This window comes from Pelodiscus sinensis, chromosome 7, assembly GCF_052426305.1.
Source record: "Pelodiscus sinensis isolate ZL-2025 chromosome 7, ASM5242630v1, whole genome shotgun sequence".
NCBI lineage: Eukaryota > Metazoa > Chordata > Testudines > Trionychidae > Pelodiscus > Pelodiscus sinensis.
Genome location: NC_143058.1, coordinates 58,511,344 through 58,526,535, shown reverse-complemented (window position 1 = coordinate 58,526,535; position 15,192 = coordinate 58,511,344). Strand labels below are relative to the sequence as shown.

The 15,192-nt window shown below is 47.3% G+C and overlaps 1 protein-coding gene across 4 annotated transcripts in view; it reads left to right on the top strand.

The window, feature by feature from the left end:
* The window catches only part of CDK15 (cyclin dependent kinase 15), an 87,195-nt gene that overhangs the window by 53,447 nt on the left and 18,556 nt on the right, over nucleotides 1–15,192 (top strand). For all 4 annotated transcript variants that reach the window (XM_075933863.2, XM_075933865.2, XM_075933864.2 and 1 more), the window contains exon 11: nucleotides 12,343–12,391. In XM_075933863.2, the coding sequence (XP_075789978.2) occupies nucleotides 12,343–12,391 (49 nt within the window). The remainder of the gene's footprint in view (nucleotides 1–12,342; nucleotides 12,392–15,192) is intronic.

Genomic DNA, 15,192 nt, shown 5'->3' with positions numbered 1-15,192 from the left:
AGAATCTCCCTGGGAAATGGTGTTGAAGATTCGCCTGATGTACTGATTCGTTTTGTCACAGAGATTCCATGGCAGGGCTGCTTTTGCCCAACCCCCGGTACGATGCTTTCCCAAACCAGTCCTTAGTGTGTGTTGCCGGAACCACGGCAGCACACAATTTGGCAGCATAAGGGCCAGAGAGCCCCCCACTCGCCTCCAAAAGCTCAGCCCCGGTTTGCTTGTTAAAAGTGTGAGTCCAAGCGCTGTACCTCAGTGCTGCACCCATGGGGAAACAGTTCACCCTTACTCTCACCAAAATTATGTAATCAACAGCTTGCGGCCACCACCTGGGGGGAGATAATCCTCCAAAAGGTCCAGCCTGGCACAGAGACACCGCCATCTCCCTTTCAGTCTGCCAAAGGCACATTGCATGACCATTCGGCAGCAGCGTAGCCTGTTGTTGAACTGCTCCTTACTGCTGTGCAAGTGCCCCATGTAACGCTTCATGAGCCAGAGCTGCAAGGGGTCACCTAGAATCACTATGGGCATTCCCACATCTCCCACTGTAAATTTCTGGTTTGGAAAGAAAGTACCACCATGCAGCCTCCTGTACAGACCACTGTTCCTGAAGATGCGTCCATCCTGCATCGGTCCAGACCACACCACATTTTTGTCTGTGAAACACCCGCAATGGACCACAAGCGCCTGAAGCACCACAGAGAAGTACCCCTTATGGTTGATGTACTCTGAGGCAAGGCAGGGTGGTGCTATAATGGGGATGTGTGTCTCATCGAGTGTTCCACCACAGCTAGGAAAGCCCTTGTCAGCAAAGCCAGCCACTGTGTCATCCACCTTTCCCAGCGTCACCATCCTGCCCATCAAAATGTGATTTATGGCCGTGCACCCTTGCAGAAGCACTACCCTGACAGTAGGCTGGCCCACTGCAAACAGTAGTAAGCAGGAGTGCCCAACTTCACACAGCAATGCCTTATGCTTCTCTACTGAGACAGCAGCTCTCATTCCGGTATCCGTGTGCCGCACACAGCTCCAGAGAGGTTGCTTCCCACATCTGAAAGTTCTGCAGCCGCTGCTCTTCCTCCCACCTGCATGGCAACGCAGCCCCACCGCTCTGAGCTGGTTTCCCTAGCCCCACCGCAACAATCTAATGAGTCTCTCAGGTCTGCCAAAGCCAAATGATATAGCGATTCATCATCCTCTAATTCTAATGAATCTTCATTGGGTTCTGACGAATACAAATAAGAATCTGACGAGTCGTCGTCGTTGTCCGCTAGTCGGTCCAGAATTGGGCATGCTGCAATGCACGATGTCTTCTGAACAGTGCTCGGGATAAGGGCCACAAGGCTAGGATCTAGGTTTTCTCACTGTGGTTGCTCTAGCTGGTGCAAAAGAAAGCAGGAAACTCAGGGACATCTGGGAAGAAAAGAGATGGCTGACGGGACGTTTTTCACATTCCCAGCATGCTTAGCACTACATTGAGCTTTCCTACAGGTCTTAGAGAGGGAAGGTGACGCAAGGCACTGTGGGATGCATACCCACCATGCTTTATCTTTCTGTTAAGGAGGGAGCGGCGGATGTGGCCATTAGTTATCCACAGCAGCTACCAGAAAAACTGGTTTGGCAAGTTTCCAGTTTTAGCAACTTTTGCCTGTCGACAGCACTTTTGTCACTCAGACGTGCAAGTGTAGACATAGCCTTAGTCTGCTGTTCCACTTAAAGGGCTGGCATCTCCTATTTTACCCTGGACAAGGTGGCAAATACTTGTACGGTTTATCGATACCTTTTATTATTACGAAGCTGAGGTGTGAGCCCTGTAAACCGTATTTTCAAAGGTCACTGCCCCTGATTTTGATGTGGGCAAGGCGAGAAGTGTGTGTGATTTATAAAGCTGGTTTATTTCCATGCAGGCTGGTTGAGAAGTCTGTGTCCTGAACTTCAAAGGGCCAGTTGTTTCTTATTTTGATGTGGGCAGATTGAGAAGTATGCTTTGAAAAGCAGGCTCCCTCTCTCTCTCTCCCTCTCTCTTTTTAATGTTTTCTCCTGGGATATCTTTCAGAGCAGTATATCCAAGTGTCAATGAGGGGGAATGAGGAGCACTGATTCTCAGCCACCCAGCAGGATCATTTGCAAAGAGAAATATAAAAGTGAAATATTAAAAACCCTGGAATGTGAAATCCATCCATCTGCAGACCTATCTGGTCTCTCTCACTCGCTCCCGGGAAGGTGGTGGGGGGGGGGAGGGCATATCAGCTTGGAAAAAAAAGTGGAGGAGGGAAAAAGAAGAGCTTTGAGTAAGAGGTTTACATGTTTAGTAGAGCATAGTAACATCCGTTCAAAAGAGTGGGTGTTGCTTTGTGACCCACTCCAAGGCGCCCCTCCAAATGTCCAGCTTTGAACATTACACAGCCCCCATTTTCACATGCTGACGGTGATTGGATGAACAATAACACGGCCTCACACTCTAAAGGGTTGGGATCTTTCACACAATTAGCCGAGACACATTAATCAAACTGGCGTGAAATTTGGAATGTGTCGCCTTCGGCAGCAACTTGCCAGTTTGGCTGGGAAGGGAGCGCAGAGCAGACAGTCGGGGAGTGGGGGGAAGAGATCTGGTTTCCTCATTAAAGGCTGGGTTGGGATACTGTCACTCATAACGGGGATCAATATCAATATCACAAACTGCTCCTGGCGGCCTGTGGAATAAGGCAATCCTTTTGCCACTAAAGGTAGCACAATCTGACCCAAGGGAATTTCCTGATGTCGATAGAACAAACAGGCCCTCTCGCAGGCAGTTACTTGCAGCTTTAGCACCAATGCAAACTGTAGACATTCAGGCGCTGTCCGGGGGGACTGTGACAACACCCGAGCTGATACACTGACATCCACATCAAGGGGAAGGCAGGATTCAAGGCAGCATTGGAATTGATTTAGTGAGAACCGATCAGGCCTCCTTAAGCAGGAAGTGATCTGAAACTCAGCAAGGTTTCTGCAGTGGAGACAAGCTGTAGGAATTCAGGTGGACAGAGCAGGTGCCCTATGGACAGCCCTGATAGCTGGGACCAGTGATGTTCACAGCACTGCACTATAAGCGCAGGCAACATCTAACCAGGTGCAGGCCTGGAGACACAAGAGGAGAGTATCACAGACCAGAGCGCACTGCTCACCTCAGTCTGCTCACCTCAGTCTGGAGCTGATCCTGTGCTATTGAAGCCCATGGAAAATTTCCTATTGATTTCAAACAACAAACGGTCTGGTAGCACTTTCTAGACTCTTACTGGATACTATCGATTAATTTTGATTCTTATCTGCATATTTTAACTACCCAGTCTTCAGATACTTACTGATTCCCTCTGCTCTCGGACTCCCACCCCCTTCATTTTTCTTCCCTCCCCCTCTCCTATTTATTTTGGATGTGCACATCCTAAACTCATAATTTCGGTCACCTGAAGAAGTGGGCTGTGCCCATGAAAGCTCATGATACAATCTACATGTTTTGTTAAGGCATGTCTACACTAGCCCCCTAGTTTGAACTAGGGGACTAGTGTAGACATACCCTTTGTCTGTAAAGTGCTACTGTAACCACCACCAAGGTGGTTTTGAACCTGGGACCTCGGGAGCTGACTCTAGGAGCCTCTACCCTCTGAGCTAAAAGCCAGCTGGCTCCCAGCCCATGCTGTAGAGGTCTCTTGAGCTTAACTGTTGCAGTGGTCTAGTTGCCACTTGCAGTGCTCAATAGCCACACTAGGGCTACGTCTACACTGGCACCCTTTTCCGGAAATGCTTAAAACGGAACAGTTTTCCGTTATACGTATTTCCGGAAAAAGCGCGTCTACATTGGCAGGATGCTTTTCCGGAAAAGCACTTTTTCCAGAAAAGCGTCCGTGGCCAATGTAGACGCGCTTTTCCGGAAAAAGCCCCAATCGTCATTTTCGCGATCGGGGCTTTTTTGCGGAAAAGACTACTGTGCTGTCTACACTGGCCCTTTTCCGGAATAGTTTTTCTGGAAAAGGACTTTTGCCTGAACGGGAGCAGCATAGTTTTTCTGGAAAAACACTGACAATTTTACAGTAGATCGTCATTGCTTTTCCGGAAAAGCAAGCGGCCAGTGTAGACAGCTGGCAAGTTATTCCAGAAAAGCAGCTGCTTTTCCGGAATAAGTGGCCAGTGTAGAATAAGCGGCCAGCCTAGGTGTGTGGGTTTCACTACCAGACCATTTGTTGTTTGAAATCAATAGGAAATTTCCCACTGGCTTCAATAGCACAGGATCAGCTCCAGGTCTGAGGAGAACCCTTCTGTAGTTGGAGAGGTTCCTGGAGCAGGTAGGTCACTAGGAACCTATTAAAATGGAACCTCCAGGTGGGCCTGTCCCCACCAGGGTAGCTGTGCCACAAACTCTGACCAAGGGGTGGCACGTCGTAGTGCGGGCTCTGAGGTCAGGGCTGTGGTCACTTCCTGCTCACAGGAGGGGAAGGAACAGCCCCATTGAGGATACTTCTGAAAATGTGTTCAAGCCCATTTCCTCCCTTGCATAACACAGCTCAGAATAGGGCTCCAGGTTAAAGAAAACTCTGTCCTTCTTTTACACAGTCCTCATTGCTTATGTGCTAAAGTCTCAACCCAGATCCAAAACCCAACTGACCAGGAAGGTGGGGCATATGGCATGGAAGTCTCTCCTATGAAAGTCTTTCCTTGGACTGTCACAGTATCCACAGGTTAGCCCAGGGGTGGGCAATAATTTTTGATGGGGGGGGCCACTCCGTGATTTTGGAAAGTAGTCAAGGACAGTACTCTTCCATGATATTAATATTCATTAGTGCAGCATCTGGGATGGAGGTTGGGTGTAGAATGGAGTTTGGGGTAAGGGATTGGGATGAAGGAGGTGGTGTAGGGCCTAGGAGGGAGTCTGAGTGAAGAAAGTGGTTATGATCTTGGCAGGGAATTGGGGTGCAGGGGTTGGGGTTGTGACCTGGGGCAGGGAATTGGGGTGCAGGATCTGGGAGGGGATATAAGTTCAGGAAGGGGACAGAGGGTTTGGCTTATGTGAGGTAGAGGGGCAGGAGTGGAGTGGCAGTGGGTTGGGGGCAGGGAAGAGCTGGCGTGTCAGGGGCAGGCCTTAGCTAGGAGAGTTACCTGGGTGAGTCCCAGCCAGCAGCCCAGCACATTTCTCAGGCAGCTTCCCTGCTTGTCCCACCCCTGCACAGGCTGCAGGGGCCAAGAGTGCTGGTGAATAAGAGCCTGAAGGGAGTGGTTCTTTGCACGCTGGCAGCTCTCATTGGCCAGAAATCAGCCAATGGGATTGTGCAGGGGGCGGGAGCAGTGTGTGAAGCACCACTTCTCCCTCCCCCAGGCTCACTGCTGAGAAAGAGAAACAGCTGTGGTAGCTGCTTTTCTGAGCAGGGCAAGCAGGGAGTGTGCCCAAGGCTCCCTGCTATGTCTGCAGACCAGATCTGAAGGCTTGGCAGACTGGATCCGGCCCCCCGGGCCTGGGCTAGCCCTTGCACTCTCCCTCTTTATGCAGTGGATATGTGTAACTGTGGATCTGTGGGCATAGCGCCCTTATTCTGACCTTGCCTGCACGGCTGCAGAATCAGTCACTGCAGCATGTTGTGGGTATGCAAAGCCCCTGTATGGCCTCTTGGTGGCCCATCTGCCAGGCCCACTGCACTCAGGAGTCACTGTAGCCTCCATAGCAATGGAAAGACTTTGCCCTGTGTTTGTTCATGTTTTGTCTCTCCCCTTTTGCTTCCTGTGAAAGAGGCAGTTGTAGCTCTGTTAACACTATTTTTGAAAGCTCTCATGCTGTGTGAGCTCAAATCCTTGCATTAATCTACTGCTGTGTTCATTTCACCGTGCTGAAAAGCAGGGGGTTTAAATCCCTTCTCAACTCCGTTTGTGGCACCGGAAGGCCAACGTCTCGATCCATCTCCACTAACAGTTAAGTTAGAATCTAGACATTGGGGGTCAACGGCAGGAAAGAATTAGGAATAACAGCACGTGACACCAGCCAGTGCCTTTGCCAGACTGAGGGTTTTTTTACATCAGCTCTGACACATGGATTCCAAAGGGAAGGGGCCATTTCATAATGTTCCTACAGCTTTGTCAGCACTAGCTGCCTTAAATGTCTTTTACTGCGTAAACTGAACAACAGAAGAGCATTTAGTGTTTACCGTAGGACTTAGTATCATTACAGTCATGCTAGAGGAGTTCTACAAAGTTCTTTCAGGTATAGCAATGACATTTAAAGCAAAAGAGGCCCCCTAGATCATTTTGTGAATGTATGCAGGTGGTTCTGCAATCAGGAATGGAATGTAGAAGCTTCTAAAGACGAGGGTGTTTTTTTCCTTCCTCCAAATATAGAGGCATTTTCAGCGTCTCTTGCTTTTTCATCTGTCCACCAGCAGATGGAAGCAAGAAGCAAGACGCACTGAAACAATGACATTTTTGCATACAAATGGCGTTTAGGCTCTCAGAGCCTTTTTTATCTCAACTTTCCATTTAACAAGGATAGGAGGAAACTGAATCCCACAATGACGGCAATCTTTATTTCATAATCAATGGCATATGGCTTTAGACCAAAGAGAATAGGAGCCCAGGCACTCATGAGCAGTCGGTTTGTAGGGCTGGCACTGGGCACGTTCTGCTGTCTAAAGGTATGCCACAGAGCCACACCGATTCTGCCCTGCTGCACCACCAGTTTTGTTAGAGAGAAACATTTTCTTGAGACAAGGTGAGGGAGGCAATGTCTTTTATTCGACCAACTCCTGATGGTCTGAAGAAGAACTTAGCTTAATCAGGGGTGGGGAACCTAAAGACCCAGCTTGCCTGCATCTGGCCCCCAAGACTCAGGGCTTCCCCATCCCAGAATTATTTTCTTCCCATTCTGGCACTCCAGCCCCCTTCCCCGTCCTCCCTCCTCCATGTCACCACCCACTCAGAGGAGCTGGAGCACACAAAATCTACCAGCCTGGGCCCCACTAGGCTCTGGTGTGTGACAGGAATGTGGAGTGTCATTCTCCTTAGTCAGGGTTGTTGTTTTTTACTTCAATTGTGTGCAGCCCCCAACTGATTTTTCTGTGGAGCAGCAACCCCCAACCCAAAAAAGGTTCCCCACCCCTGACTAAAATGCTCCTCTCCTTACCAACAGAAGTTGGTCCAAAAAGATATTATTTCATCCACCTTATCTCTCCAATATCATGGGACCAAGATGGCCACAACAAACACTGCATACAAGTATTTTATTACACATGTACGCAGAAACATTACCTGCAATTAGCAGCATTTCATGTCAACACCTTAAATGTTTATTAAATGTTTTTAATGTTTTAATGTTTGCTACTTTAACTTTTGTCTCCTAATACTTTGCTTGTCTCTTTATCTGTCCGCTAGCAGTTCACCTTTGTTTTGCAATGGAGAGGTTTTTCTAATGAGCAGACATTGCGCTGTGTATTGATAGAAAGTAACAGAATCATTGAGTACCTAAGGGCTGTTAATTAACATCAATCAGCCATACATGGTATCATTATCTTGTATGTACATCACCATCATCATATAATACTTGATCAGAATTTCACCCATTTTGCGGAACACTATTCAAAGAGTCTTGAATTCCTTTATCTTTTATCTTCAATCAGTATCTATTTGCTTTAAAATTGTAGATCTGTTTTACCCTTTGGGGCAAGAACTATATTTACCTTGGTGTTTGTAATGTGCCGCTTACAACAGTGCCTCAGGCCTGTCTGAGGATTTTGAGAACGACTTCAAACAAGAAGAGTGGCAATAGTTTCCACATTTAATGAAGTTGGAACGTGTCCATCTTGCCACTATCCTTGTTCAGAATAAAGGAATTGTCAAACTAGAACAGATCCATGGTCCGTCCAGCCTCCTGTTTCTGATAGTGGCCAGAACTACATGCTTCCAAGGAAGGGGCAAGAAACCTTGCAGTGGGCAGAAGAGGGTTACTCCACCCACTATCCCCTTGGCCTCACATTATGTCTCATTGGGTATGTCTACACTACCCCGTTAGTTCGAACTAGCGGGGTAATGTAGGCATACCGCACTTGCAAATGAAGCCCGGGATTTGAATTTCCCGGGCTTCATTTGCGTAAGCGGGGCGCCGCCATTTTTAAATCCCCGCTCGTTCGAACCCCGTGCCACGCGGCTACATGCGGCACGAACTAGGTAATTCGAACTAGGCTTCCTAGTTCGAACTACCGTTACTCCTCGTGGAATGAGGGGTTCGAACGAGCAGGGATTTAAAAATGGCGGCGCCCCGCTTATGCAAATGAAGCCCGGGAAATTCAAATCCCGGGCTTCATTTGCAAGTGCGGTATGCCTACATTACCCTCCTAGTTCGAACTAGGAGGGTAGTGTAGACATACCCTCTGTTCTTTCGATTTTCTTGTGGAAGAACTTAGGGTTCTTGCAGTGTGGACATTCCTCAAGTTTTGTTGGAGAAACAAAATTCCCGACAAAATTCTGTAATGTAGACATACTCCAAGTAACACAGTTTTGTTAGTTCATATTTCAAAATATTTTGAAAAAATTCTTATATTTTGTCTAATTCCTCATGTATTGTGTTAACGTTCTTTCCTGAATGCTGCACCTGTTCCCAACAGAAATAATAAAATAGAAATTCAGACCCTCATTCAGGGAAAGACTCATGTTCAGGAAGGACACTTAAGCATATACTTTACTTTACAGTTAACTTTAAGTCCCAATGTGTTTTCCTTAATAGAGATGGAGTTAAGCACGTGTAGGTGATTTTCCTGAATCAGGGCCTAACATTTACAGTGCTGTGTATACATATTTCAAAGCTCTGTACATACCATGTAGCACACACTACAGTGCTTACTGAAGCAAAAGAGTCCTATGAGAGTTTTGCTTGGGCAAGGAATGCAGTACGTTGCTTAGTAGCTAATCCTAACACCACCAATTCTGAGGTTGATAAAGTATTATTCTTCCTATTATATAGGTGGGAAAAACAAGCCAGGGATGTTAAATGACTCAGCTTTACTCAGCAAGGCAGTGGGATATTCAGGATTAAAATTCGGTTGTACCTAGCTCTCAGCCTTCTAGATGTATGTCTGGACAATGTAAACAACATTGAATCTCTAGCTTAATGTAAGCGGAAGACCTGGTTGGGACCCAGAAACTTATTCCATAGGAACAAATTTTGAAACATCCCAGAGAATGGGAATTCTGAATTTTTTCTTAGGAAAAATCAAAACATTCCATATTGACTTTACTGATTCTGTTTTTTTTGTGTTATATTGCAGATTATAACCTAATAAAATATAACACTAAATTCTAATGGAAATGTTGAATAAATTGATACATTTCCATAAAAAAAATCTGATTTTGTCAAATCAGCATTTTGTGATGAGCAACTGTTCTGTCAGAAAAATTTCAATCAGCTCAATTAATAGGGAAAAAGTTCTATAATAAGCTAAGTAATTATTAATCATGTAACATTATTAATTGTACACTCTCTTTGGAGATAACATTATTTCATTTTGCCCTTTTTCTTTTCTTTCTGTTTTAAAACACTGCACTGTAGACAAATAATTACCAAATATTTACTAAAAGGTCAGAAAACAAAAAAGAAGGGGGAAATCAAGATCACAGGGAAATGGTTAACAATGATCCAAAAGAAATATTGTACAGATCTAGTTAATTTCAATGATTGATTAGAGGGAAGGGTTATAAAAGATACTAATAGTAACTCCCAGGGATATTTCCACAGCTCTGGCATTAAAACAGTAATGAGTCTAATCACAATTTATACAATCATCTACTATTAGTGCCCTTGTTAGCTTTTGGAGGCAGGAGTCTGCTACATTTCTGAAGTATTGCTTGCACTGTGCTATAATCCAAAGGTGTCAGTGGCTTGTTTGCCCAGCCTAATGGGGAAAAACTGTTGCTGGAAAGATGCTGAGAGTTCCTTTGCAGGTGTGTCTGTGCATCAAATAAAATAGCGAGTGACCCACCCCTAATGCCTGGCTCACCACTGTCTTGCACCCTGTGTATTTAGTCACACTCACTTTCCAAGGGTGTAAATTACTGTACAAGAGGTGCAAGGCAACAGAGACTCAGCCTACCCTGAAATAGCTTGTGGCTCCAAACAATGTGGCTGTGTTAAGCAGTTATTATGCTGCTACCAAAAGCAAACAATGGGGCCTGATTCTACATTGCTTGCCAAAGACCCCAGCTCTGAGATTGTTTTGCACCTGTTCACTGGCACAAAGCTGGCTTCTCCGAGGTTTTGCTCCATACAGGGGTAGTTCCTATGTGACACTCTACTACACCTTCCAGTTTCTTTTAAGATAAAGGATGTGGCCGAGGAGGGGGAGCACAGAACACCCTTGCTCTCCAGAAATCTCCATTCATCTCTTGAGAGCCTGTACAGATAGGAACAACAACCTAGAGCATCTTTGAAGCTGCTCTAATGTTCACTGGCACCAGAACATCCCACAACCAGCCAGTGTACAGGCGGACAGTAGCATACAGTCTCCTTCCAGCTCTCTACCTGCCAGAACCTCCCCAGTCCCAAACTCCATTGAACTCCACTGGGCCAAATCCTTAGCTCGTATACACCATCGTAAGACCACTGAAGTCAAGGGAGAAATATGTCATCCCCAACAGGGGATCGGGCCCATGGCATTTTTGGACTAACGACTGCTGCATTGTGGGAAATAATGAGCCATTACAACCTAACGGGGGCAAAGTCGCTGCAGGAAATCTCACGTTAAACAGTATTTTTAAGGCGTCGGTGTTCAAATGGCCATGCAAGTGCACTACTTCCTTTGTGTGAAATAAAATACAATGGACTCTGCAAATAGTGTTGGAGAGAGTGAAACTCCACTGAAGAGTGAAGTGGAATGAAAGGCCTGCACTGTGTCAGTGCATTGCAGTGTGCAGGCTGTAATTCTAGTGACAGGGAACTGTTTGGTGGTAAAACTGTCCCAGTTCAAAAGCTGAAGGGGGTTGTTTTGTTTTGTTTTAGAGAGCTTCAAGGGAGTGCTCACAGGGGTGCCATACATGGGACCTTACATTCGTTTTGGAGCTTGAAAAGTGGGGGATGACATCTGAAATATGTTTTCACTTTCAATGTATAACTCAAAAAGTGTCCAGTTGTTTTGAAAACGAGCCATTAAAAAACCCAGCTCCCACCCAAACTGCAAAGTCTAAAAAGTCTGCTAAAAAGGCTAGAAAGCAAGCATGGCAGTGGAAAAACAGATAAGCACACTTAGCCACCCTGAAAAATGGCTCTTAGCATTTCCAGACGACTGTGTACCCTTTTCCAAAGTTGGATTTGTCTTGCGTACCTCCAAATGGCACCTTGCTTAAAAACGACTTGCTTACACAGTGAGACATAGAAATACAAATGGCACTGCAGGCTGTTGCTGAAAAATTGCTTACTTTCTCCTGTTTACCATCTGATACAATCAACTGAAATATAAACACTGCACTTACGCGTCAGTAGTATATAAAGCAGTACAAACAAGTCATGGTAAGTTGTACTGACTTCACAGGTGCTCTTTCTATTGCAAAATTAGACAAATATCTAGATGAATTGATGTACCTTCTGGAAGACTCTCAGAGGTACAGGTACCCCAGGCTGAGATCCACTGTCCTAGAGCCCCTAGTCTGGCTCTGTCCCACAATCAGATGCATAAAGATGAACATTTGCTCCTAAGTGGGACCATTCTGGGCCTCAGTGGTCCTGTCTATGGGTGTAAGGGTCCACCCATGCAAATATGTTTGCTGATTTGGGTCTTTGCTTTGGCTAAGGCTACAGTACCCCTCATTTCTTACTAGGCCATGTCTACACTTGCATTTGATTGCCAAAACTTCTGTCATTCACAGGTGCTTAACTCCCCCTCCAAATGCAAATGGGACTGCTGCTTTGCTCCTGCAGACCAGGGGAAAGTCGCTCCTCGGGGGAGAAGTATTTTGTCAGCCAAAGTGCCAACAAAGCGCACTTGCACACACCGGGGTTTAGTGACAGGGCTATATCAACACAGCCAAACAGTCTTCAGTTTTGGAGATGGATCTTGCGTCTGTGAAATTCCAAAGCACAACTCCCACTGCCTTTCATGGGAACAGAATCAGGCCCAAGACCTGCAGTCATAGGCGCATGAAAAGAAGGAGTTCAGAACTGTAACAGCCTTATTAGCATCAATGCTGATATTCAAGTCCTATAGGAATAATGTATATTTATAAATGCTACAGTGACAGATTCTATAGGCTCCTTTGAAATCCCAAGTGCATGTTTTTGTAAGGGCTCAAAGAATGGTTGTTTGCTTGATTTTTGTTTAATCTTTTGATTGCATATTAACTTTCTAGAGAGGGTCGTCTCCAGGAGACCTCAGAGGCTCCAAATGATCTATTCCAGGTAAGCTATCTTGACAGCAACGTCAACGCAGCCTCTGGGTTGCTTTGTTTTTATATGCAACCATTTAACTTTCAATGAGCTCCCTTCAGTGAGTGCAGGATGAGCACAGCAGTCCGGTAGTAATAATCAGACCTGCCATAAGATAAGCATCCGATTCTGAGAGACTGCAGTGGAGGTAGCACATAGTAGCTTTATTGGTCTCATACAAGCAGCACTGTGTGTGGCTATTTGAGGGGCACAGTTTGATTCAGGAAAGTCCATGCATTTGCAGGTCCTCAATTTCCCTTGCATAGAATGAGTTGATAGCTAATTCCAGGGGGCTGAAACAAGTTTTATAGTAGGGGAGCTGAGAACCACTGAGCTAAATTGTAAACCCTGGATAGAATGGAAACCACTTCAAGCCAGGGCGTGGGGCTGCAGCACCCCTAGTTCCAGCACCTACAACTAACTTTCTGGAAATGTTCCTAAGGAGGGGCTTGTCTGCACACCATCAGAAAATGATCTTGGGATTAGTTCAGGTTAGAGAACTCTCAGTTCAGTGCCCAAATGCTTCTAGAGCTGGCCTGGGCCTGGATTTAGCAGCTCATCGCGGTACTTCACACAGCGCAGTAGAGCATGGGCGGTGGGTATGTGAGGCGGGGGAAGGCATTGCCTTCCCAAACTGCCAGCCTGGCCCCGCCCACAGAACACCTACTGGGGCCAGGGAGGTTGGGGCTGCAAGCCGCTCACCTTCCCGTGCCCTGGGGCTGGGCAGGCTGGGGTCGGGCACCCTTCTGGTGCTCCAGAGCCAATCAGACTGGGGCCACCTGCTGCCCCACCTCCCAGTGATGCTGGGGGGTGGGGCCTGGGCAGAAGGGGCGGGGCTGGGGCTTGCCTCTCTCAGCCCTAACTTCCCCCACTGCCCATGCAGTACAGCACCTTTCTCTTTCCCTCCCTCCCTCCCTCCTGTGCTGGAGTGTCAGCCTTAAAAGAGCTCCCACTCCTCCTTCCCGCCACACCAGTCCGCCCTACTGCCAGGGAAAGCTATTTACAATCTAGGAAATTGTTTTTCCCACCACAGAGCACCCCTAGCTATTTCAGAGGGGCCGGTCACTACAGTTTGCTTTGATCTATAATAGGAAGCATTATTGTGAAGTAGCCCAGAAGGATTGAAGCCGGCACTGATCATGCCCGGCTGGCCCAGAGATAACCTCCCTACACCTCCATCCCACAAGGTGGGATTTGAGGTCAGGGGAGGAACATTGCCTGGCCATGCAGTGGCAGCAGCCAGAGTGCTGTTTGTGATAAACCAGATTAGTAGTAGCTCTTTGGAGGTTTTCTGCACCTCGAGCAAAGCTGCCCAAGGTGGCCGTGGACACTGGGCACCACACACCCTCCCAGCCCAAGCACCAGTGATGCTAGGAACTTTGCAACCCTGGCCGCAAAGACTGTTCCGGCTCCAAAGAGCTCACACCCCCCAGCCGCTCCTGGGTAGATTGTGGCCTTTACGCAGGAACTGCCCTTCTAAGGACTGTCGTGCAGGCACCTCCCTGCTTTGCCCAGCACCCGTTCAGAGTTTCGGAAAGGAGGTGCTGCGGAAGCTTTCAGCAGAACACCGATTTCAGAGGCACCTGGAATTTTAATCCATATCTTCAGACACATCCAGGCCTCTGCAAACGATCATTTTTCTCCCTTGGAGACCAGGCAGCTACCACCGCAACCAGGGAACCAGATGTGTTCCCTGGAGCCTGTGCTAGGTGGCACAGCTAAGCTTCTTTCTCACTGGCCAGAGTCCCATGGCAATAGGAGCCAGTAGTGAACACTTGGAAAGGTCCAGGAAAGCGCACCCCAATTAGCTGGCCAATGCCTGAGGTCTGCCCTGCATGCTAAACCAGCTTCCATTCTTTGTTCTGGCCTCTCCTTAAGGCAGCAGGATCTAACAGTGCAGAGGCTGCACACTCCTCTCTCAAGATGGGAAGGAGAAGCTCATATTGTTAAGCCCTCCATGGCCCCTTCAGGAATTGGGAGAGAGTTCTGCCCAGTTCATGGGAGCGGAGTGGAACTTGGAGAGTTTGGTATGGATCACCAGGCTGGGGATACCAGGCAGGGCAAAGGGAGCTGTAGGAAGAGAAGAACCTGGCACTTTTTTTCTGTTGGTACCATGGGCTCACACCTAGAATCTGAGTCTCAGAAGCTTGCTCCCTGAGGGTATGTCTACACTGCAACACTGTTCCGAAATACTATTCCGAAATAACTTAGTCCACGTCTACACAGCAGGCAGGTATTTCGAAATAGTGTCAAAATACTGTCAAGCTGGAGGACTTCTGACTCCAACTCCTGTAACCCTCATTGCATGAAGAGTACGGGAAGTCGGAGGAAGAGGGCTCTATTTCCAAATCAGGGATGGGTAGACGCTTCGAAATAAGCTACACAATTGACGTAGCTCAATTTGCATGGCTTGTTTCGAGTTAAGGCCGGCAGTGCAGACGCACCCTGAAAAAGCAGGGGCTTGGTGGTGTGGTTTTGCCCAAAGTGTGAACTGAGCCATCATCCATCACAGTCTCGCAAAGGCCTGACTTCTTCCAAAGCTGTGCGCTCTAGTGTCTCCCCCTCTCTCCCCAAAACATGACATCTGGGGCACCAGGCACTCTGTGCAGCACACTCATCAGAGGAAAAAAACAGCCGGACACATGGGGGCTCCCAGTCCTGTGATGTCATTTAGAGAGGAAGCACCAGCTGGGGTAGTCAGTAAACACAACTGGCCAAGCTCTGATGTGCCACCTGAGGCTGACACATGAGGAGCAGAGCAAACAAACAAAGGG